The sequence below is a fragment of the Kryptolebias marmoratus genome, linkage group LG2 (genome assembly GCF_001649575.2).
Source record: "Kryptolebias marmoratus isolate JLee-2015 linkage group LG2, ASM164957v2, whole genome shotgun sequence".
Lineage (NCBI taxonomy): Eukaryota > Metazoa > Chordata > Actinopteri > Cyprinodontiformes > Rivulidae > Kryptolebias > Kryptolebias marmoratus.
Genome location: NC_051431.1, coordinates 28,523,651 through 28,531,786, shown reverse-complemented (window position 1 = coordinate 28,531,786; position 8,136 = coordinate 28,523,651). Strand labels below are relative to the sequence as shown.

The 8,136-nt window shown below is 39.0% G+C and overlaps 2 protein-coding genes across 6 annotated transcripts in view; one reads left to right on the top strand and one right to left on the bottom strand.

Moving 5' to 3' along the window:
* tpst1 (tyrosylprotein sulfotransferase 1) overlaps positions 1–8,136 on the bottom strand; it is a 75,586-nt gene that overhangs the window by 58,263 nt on the left and 9,187 nt on the right. The window lies entirely within an intron of this gene.
* On the top strand, positions 1,942–4,566 carry LOC108248065 (piggyBac transposable element-derived protein 3-like). 3 transcript variants are annotated; one of them, XM_025010653.2, is made up of 3 exons: positions 1,942–2,191; positions 2,713–3,411; positions 3,505–4,566. In XM_025010653.2, the coding sequence occupies exons 2-3, from the start codon at positions 2,828–2,830 to the stop codon at positions 4,328–4,330; spliced, it is 1,410 nt and encodes a 469-aa protein (XP_024866421.1). In that variant the 5' UTR covers positions 1,942–2,191; positions 2,713–2,827; the 3' UTR covers positions 4,331–4,566. The 3 variants fall into 3 exon arrangements, with proteins under 3 accessions (XP_024866421.1, XP_037835892.1, XP_017292033.1); XM_037979964.1 differs by having other exon boundaries at positions 1,942–2,601; XM_017436544.3 differs by having other exon boundaries at positions 1,942–3,411.

Below are 8,136 nucleotides of genomic sequence, written 5' to 3'. Positions count from 1 at the left end.
CCCACCTCCATCATCATCATCATCATATGAAATAACTTTTTGTCACAACAAAAAATAGTGGCTGGTAAAATATTTGAGTGGCCGGTAAAACATTTTGTCCACCAGCCATAGTGACTGGTGGACAAAAATTTTAATTTCCACCCCTGTTAAAGCGTACCTTCAGTTTAGCTGCAGACACAAAAGCAACAATGTGTAAGCAAGACTAGAAAGATTGTGAGCTGTTAAAACAGCAAAGACATTTTCCAAAAGCTTTTCTATAAATTAACTTTATAGTTACCTTTTACTGATATTTTCTGAGTGTAAAGTTAATTTAAAAAAATAGCTGAAGCATCAATGAACAGCCAGTCCCTTACAGACAATGACAAGTAACCTAATAAACAAAAGATTCATAAGGCTCAACCAAAAACATATGTAACTAATTAAATACAGTTGCAGTAAACTTGTCGTCTTACTAACAAACTCGGTTTTGGCACCCTGGCAGGTTTTTTGTCCCCCCCCCTTAACACAGAATGACTAAGGAGAAGACAGAGATGTGAGAATTGTGTGGGTGAGAAAAAAAAAAAAGACAAAGCTCAACAACAGGAAAAGCAGAATAAGAATTGTTCTGCAGAATTTTACTTTCTAAGACTCTGCACAGAAGCAATACTTGCAGCCTTTATCTGTAGCTTAGTGTTGCATGAGTCCCCTTTCGCAATAATACTAATGAAAGGAATTTGTTGTAATGTTTTTGTTGTGAAACACTTCTAACTGTGAGTCAGTGGAAAGAGCAATCATTTGGGGCATTAGGCCTGCGTAACCTCCTGAGAATAAGTTAGCAACTTGGTGTGAAAAAAGGAAACAGATGGTAAAGTGAAGCATGGGTTTTGTGGGTCTGTCCCAGCACGAAGCAACTACATTAACTTCTATTGTCCAAAATGTAAATTTTGGGGGGCGCTGCCATGTTGTATTTTTGGAGCCAGACTCTGCGAACCAGGGATGTGGAGCTCTACCGCCTACACACACACCAAACTCACCAAGAGGCTGTTTCATTGTCACAGTAAAACTTGACTCTTTAAAAGCCTCATACAACTACTTCAAACTAAACATATTGCAAAAAAATGCATTTTTGAACCTGTACCAGCAAAGTAAGAACTTTTGAATAAAAAAAAATCCACACCTGTGGAAAAAAACCTCTGAATTGTTTTTTTTTTTTGGTTTGTTTGTTTGTTATATATATATTAGGGCTGCAACAACGAATCGATAAAATCGATAAAATTCGATAATTAAAAGCGTTGGCAACAAAATTCATTATCGATATGTGTCGCGCAATTTATGCGTCACTAACGTTGTCGCGGAAACGGTGATGTCACCCGCAGTGCGTTTGCTGAACAAACTCTGTCCCAAATATGTCATTGCTCCGTCCGCTCCGTAAAANTGGAAGAACAGAAGATGGATTTGAGCTCATGTTTGGCGTCAACCATCTTGGTCACTTCCTGTTAACTAACCTGTTGCTGGAACGACTGAAGGAGTGTGGACCAAGCAGGATAGTGAATGTGTCATCTTTGGCACAGAACTTTGGAAAAATTGATTTTAACTGCCTGAACTCCCACAAAGCTCTGAGGTTAGGGACATCATTCACTCAGATGTTCCAAATTTACTCTGACAGTAAGCTGTGCAACGTTCTTTTCACCTATGAGCTGGCCAAGAGGTTGCAGGGAACCAATGTCACCTGCTACTCCCTCCACCCAGGTGAGTAATTAACAAGTAAAAAGAAATAGATTAAACTTTTTTACACACAGCCCTCCTACTGTCCTGCTACAGAAGCAGCTTTAGCTCTGTGGAAGTGTAGTTTTCTTTTAATTGGAAGAGTGAGGGTTCAGTTCCCTGCCCCACATTATGCCAAAGTACTTTGTGGAAGAAATTGGTCACCCCTTGCCCTTATCACTATGTGAGTGGGAATATTAAAAGCAATTGTACATATCCTCCTGAGACCCAGCAATGCATTTTTGTCCTCTGTGGAGTACATAGGTTTTTTGTTCATAACTCTGAAACTATACATGCCACTGTGTTAAATCCTGTTGGTCCTTAGAGAGGACATCCTGGGCTTTCCAATGATATGACATGTGTGGGGGTGGGGCTTTTCTGGAATTTTCTTTCTGATTCTTCACAATGGCTGCCATCCCTGTGAGCACATTTTATCGAAAGAAGAAAGGTAAGTATATTATTTTCTAATTATGAGCTTTGTGAGTTTAATATTCAGATTGCTTCTAGTAAATGAACATCTAAGGAATAGTTAGGTGGATTTTCAGAGCAGTTTAATTATTTGTTGGGATAAAACATAACCTGTTTATGTGTGTCCTCCATAGAGGACATCAGGATTTGCTTTTTATTTTTTTAACCTGTTTTAATAGAAATCAGCTCACTGACTGAGGCAGAGAAAATCCTAAACAGGATTATTGATGGAGACTCAGACATAGATTTGTCAGATGAGGAGGACCAAGAGGGACAGATTGACGGTGATTTTGAGGTCGGGAGTTCAGAGGATGAGGCATCAAGTGAGGAAGAGGAGAGTGAAGTTGAGGATGCACGGGCCCGTCGCCCACTTTGGACCAAAACTAACACGTAGGCTTCTGAGACAAGAGTAGATAAGCTTAGACAGATAAGAGTATTTTTTTGGATGAACTATCACTTTTAGAGGACATAATTATTTAATGTATTTGTCTGTCTCTTAAGATTCCTGCCTGTGCTGGAAGACTCCGGAGAGGTTGTCTGTACTGCCCCAAACCGTGTAGACTGGCCACCATCAAAATACTTTGAGCAGTACATTGACAACAAAGTTTTTGAGGACATGTCCTTTTGCACAAACCAGAGACAGATTCAGGTGTCAGGCTCAAGTCTGAATACAACACCTGAGGAGATTAAGACCTGGTTTGGAGTCTCAGTGTACATGGCATGCCTTGGTTACCCAAAAATCAAAATGTATTGGGCCAAAAAAACAAGAGTGCCAATAGTTGCTGAGTCGATGACAAGGGATCGCTTTTTCAAGATCAGATGTTCTTTGAAAATCACTAATGATCTTGATGTAACTGAAGAAGAGAGGAAGCTCAATATGCTTTGGAGAGTCAGTCCACTTTTGAAGAAGGTGCAACAAGGTTGCCTAAACCTACCCAGGCCAGGAAATGTTTCCATTGATGAACAAATGATTCCCTTTACTGGTCGATGTCCAGTCCGTCAATTCGTTCCTGGCAAGCCAAATCCAACCGGATTGAAGGTGTTTGTTCTCGCTACTCCAACTGGAATTGTATTGGATTTTGAAGTCTACCAAGGAAAAAACACCTTTGTCGGCAGAGACACAGGACTTGGAATAGGAGCAAATGCAGTTCTTCGGTTGACTGAGTCCATTCCCAGGGGAACTCACCTGTACTTTGACAGGTATAAACGTCAATTGTGGTGCTGTTGATGATGATTCTCTGTAAACAAATGACACTTATTTTTTATTTTTTGTGTTTGTGTCTGTCTGTCTAGGTATTTCACCTCAATAAAACTACTGGATAAATTGCTAGAAATGGGTCTGCCTGCAAGTGGAACATTGATGAAAAATAGACTCCCAAAGGATTGTAACATTACATCTGATAAAGAGTTGTTGAAACAAGGAAGAGGCTCCTCTGTAATGGTGACAAGGAAACATCCTGAGCTGGCTGTGACAAAATGGGTTGACAATAAACCTGTACTCATGGCATCAACAGTGCATGGAATAGAGCCCCAGGATACCCGGACCAGATGGTCACTGAAAGACAAAAGGCATGTTCAAGTGTCCAGACCTGCAGTGGTGGCAGAGTACAACACCAACATGGGTGGGGTTGATATGTGTGATAGAATGCTTAGTTTTTATAGAATGGCTAACCGCACAAGGAAGTGGACTGTACGCACAATCCTACACTTCTTCGATCTGGCTATCACCAACTCCTGGTTACAGTATAAGGAAGACAGCCAAGCTTTGGCACGACCTATGAAGAAAACTCTCCAATACCATGACTTCAAACTGCTCTTAGGTGAGGAACTGATTGCCCAGGGGCAGTCAGGCCAACCTAATCCAATTGAATCTGATGCGTCGAATGATGAGGAGTACGTTCCATCACAGAAGAGAAGGAGGCCCCAGCCAGATAAGGAAGTGAGAAAGTATGGAGCTGTCCATTTGCCACAGATGATGGACAATCCTAATAGTTCCAGGTGCAGAGCAGAAGGGTGCACTGGAAAAACCTACATAAAGTGCATCAAATGCAACATGTACCTCTGCATCTCAAAGAAGAAGAACTGCTTTATGGACTACCACAAACCAAAACAGAACTAACACACCTGATTAAACTACACTAATCAGCTTGCTTTTGATAAGCTGAATGAGGTCCCTGGAAATCTGAACCACTGGCTTGAATGGTGTAGCCATTTGAAATTTACAGCACTAAAGATTGTCAGAGTTCAGAGGTAAATGTATGCCTCGAAATGTGTTCATATTTGCCACAAGAGAGTCCCGATGTCCTCTCCAAAGGACATACTCTAAAAAATAAATAAAAACATGTTTTGAAATTTTTTCAATTGTAGTGATGTTTTTTCACACCAAAGAGTCATGTAGTGTAAAAAAAATTGAAATTCAAAAACTTTTTTTTCTCTGGGTCTCAGGAGGATATATAAATATATTTATTACCATGGAGAGGTGGTAGTTTTAAAATTGTACTGCAGCAAGCCACTAGGGGGTGCCCGTCTTTTGTGGCTTCAACTTCTAGATCTAGTTATGTCTCGAAGGCCAGAACACAGACTGAAGTACACACCAGAAAAAAGTACTAATTTATGTAGCCTTTGTCTTAAAAAGTGAGTCACAATTCTGAGATGCATATTGTAGCCAGTGAGCATGGTTGATTTAGAAATTCCTAAGTACGTACAACTCTGATTTACCAGACAGGAACAATGAAAATCTAAATAATGATAATAATCTTTATCTCTAGCCACAAAATAAGTGAAGTAAATTATTTTATCATGTAAAATTTGATATATATAATTTGGATAATTCATATGCGTGTCACAGTTGATTTGTCATAACGTCAGGCAGTGGTTTCAAGCCCTCACCCTATGTTGGGGTGAATGGATTTTAATGAAACTCTCAAAAAGTAATCACTGGCTGTAAATCTACAACTTTTGGAGTCAACCCCATTCATGATGGCTGCTACAGCTAAGAAACTTAGCTAAGCAACTTTAACAAACAGAAATGGCTATAACTCAATCAGTTTTAGGTGTGGATGGTACACAGGAGGTGAGACTATGATATAGTATTCAAAAGGTTGTGTTTAGGCTGTGTGCAGCAGAATTCAGATGAGGGGTTTTCAAGATGTTTTTCACCCTGGAACCCAATTTAAAAAAAATATTGTTCGGAGGTTCCTAAAATGCCATATTTGTGTGAATGCAAAAAACTGAAATTATACAAAAGCTTTTGCGTGTGAATTAAAAGCAATTTCTGTACGGATGGGGCTTGAGTTTTTGCTCCACCTTGGCGAACAGCAAGCTGTCTCAGTGATGTCAGGGTTCCTGCTGTTGCAATGCTGCAGAACAGTGCTGACAGAGCTGGTTAACCATCATCCACTTAAGATGCTGAATAGGTGCAGACAGCAGAACAACCAAAGTGGCTTGGTTTTCACAGCTCTGATTGTATACTTAAAGTCAAAATTTAGACCACAACTGAAGAGAGATGGTGGGGGTGGGGTGGGGGAGAGAACACAGGCCTTTGCTGTCTTTACCAAATACCAGTGTGGCCACTTCTGCTTCCATAATCCAGCAGACTTTGCTTTTGTAAAGTAAGCTGGAGTTAGTGTGCATTCCCCATGAAATGGGAAATATTAGTTCTGGTGTAGGGAGGTAGAAAAAAAACAAAACTATAAAGGTAGTAGAGAAACTAACCCAGAATGCAGACTCAAATGTGCATAACTAAAACAGTGATTTGGAAGGAAAAAAATAAAAGTCTGACGTGGCAGCAAACCAAAAACTTAGTAAAAGCAGAACACAGATACACAAGGAGTGTGACGTGAGGAGAACCCGATAGTGTATAATTGCAACAATGAACCAGTGAGTAATGGAGACTGTGGAACCGATTATAAATACAGAGGGTGATTGGTAAGTGGACACAGATGACTGATTACAAACTAGCGACAGGTGCAGATGGGTGTGGTATCCTGACAAGTACTGAGCTGAGGACATGTGAACAATGACAGGGGATACAGAGGGCACAGGGAGCAAAACTACACAAGAATTCACAATACTAAACACAGGGGAATAAACTAAACAAGAACAACAATAAAACTATAAAAACACAAAAGAAAATAATAAAACCCAACACAAAATAACTCAAAAATACCCAAATCCTAACAAACCCCTTTGTAAATTGACACTAGGGCTGCAAAATATATTGAAAATGTATTGTAATTGCAGTTTAAGTGAGCACAATATTCATACCACAAATAGACCATTAAATTTCAAGTACCATGCATTCATGTTTTGCCTCTAATGATATATTTGATCAATCCATCAGAGTCTCTTTGGCTTTGATGGCCACACCTGGTTGAGTTGATGGTGATGACAGAAGAGAAAGTGAGGAGTGTGTAAACTATGAGTTTGTCACAGTTTGTGTCGTCATCGCAATATTTAACAATAATATTGAACATTGCAAGTTTTTCTCACTACTGACAGACTGACTGATTAGAGTCCATTTTTTTAATGGATGTTATTTTCCACTTTATTTTAGCTAATGTCACTTTCCTTTTCAAGAGTTCTGACCTAAAATGACTGTACAATTTAAATTCAAACCTGAAATCCACCCCAATCAAGTGCAGTCTAATTCAATTCAAAAACATTCATATACATTATAAGAGCCAATTAGTAAAAGTTATCTATCTAAGAAAGCCATCAGTCTCCCATCTTGACTAAACACATTGGCAGTCCAATTCATTCATTTCTAGCAGCAACTTTTGACCTTCTGTCAGGTGTCGGTCCAGTCCGCAGCCTGACACCTGACAGATGTGAAGCTGCTGTAGGACACCACTGTTGTTTTATGGCTCAGCAAAGATCTGTGTGATTCATTTGTTTTAGTTAGCAACAATTTATGTAAAAATGTAATCCTAAAACACAAAAATTACCAACAACAATATGCAATTTAAAAAATTAATTAAGGGAAACATTTGTTTTAAGAAAAATCATACAGGTCAATAGGCAGCTACATTAAAAAAATAAATCAAGAAAAAAAAAGGGGGAACAACCCTCACTTCTTTGTTGACTCAAGTATAATTTTAAGACTAACCAAATTAAAACATTTAAGAACAAAAAAATAAAGAAATGATCAAAAACAACAGGAAAAAAAGGCTTTGCCTTGTGGTTAAGATGCACTCTTCATTCACATGCCTGCTTATGTTGCCAATTGTCAGTAATTGTAATGTTGCTATCTGCTGGAAATGTTTTAGCCTGGAACCCAACCCTACGGTCCATAAGACAAATCTCACAAAAGGCTGTTTTTATCTTTTGATTTCAAACATTCAGACAATGTTTGTTTTTTTTGTTTTTTTTTCTACGTAACATTTTTTGAACAACTGTTAAAATTACTAAAAACAATTTAATTAAAAATAAAATAAAAACAGCTGCTAAATTGCTTAACTCAAAAGGTGTCATTGCCTAACTCAGCTAAAACTATAAAACTATAGTTGTGAAAACTTGGCATATTACCATTTGTCAAATAAAACTAGGTGAAGCAAGTAGATAAGAAAACAACCAAACAGTACGGTGGCCCTGAAGTGCAAACCACAACAACATTAATGAAGCACGCAAACAAAAGACGAAGCACGCAAACAAAAAACAGAAACGCAATTACATTAACAAACCGGAAAAGGTAGGTCCGAGTGGGAGACCTGAGAAATCGCTGATTGGACGACACCACGTTTGAACCGGAAGTTTGGGCTTTTGCTCTTTCAGCGTTTCAGTAGGCATGAAGACAGTCAGCATGGATTGCCCGACCTGTGGAAAAGAGCTGGTTGAGGGCAGCCACCGAACTTTTGCAGTTGTTGTGGCAAGAGTCTTCAAGAAATGATTACCGATAACATTCATGTCGTAGAATGTTCTGCAGTT

Bases quoted from the DNA above. Each gene is read 5' to 3' on its own strand.
- LOC108248065 (XM_025010653.2), top strand. From the start codon at position 2,828: ATGTCCTTTTGCACAAACCAGAGACAGATTCAGGTGTCAGGCTCAAGT. The intron at 3,412-3,504 runs GTATAAACGTCA...CTGTCTGTCTAG, and splicing joins ACTCACCTGTACTTTGACAG to GTATTTCACCTCAATAAAAC.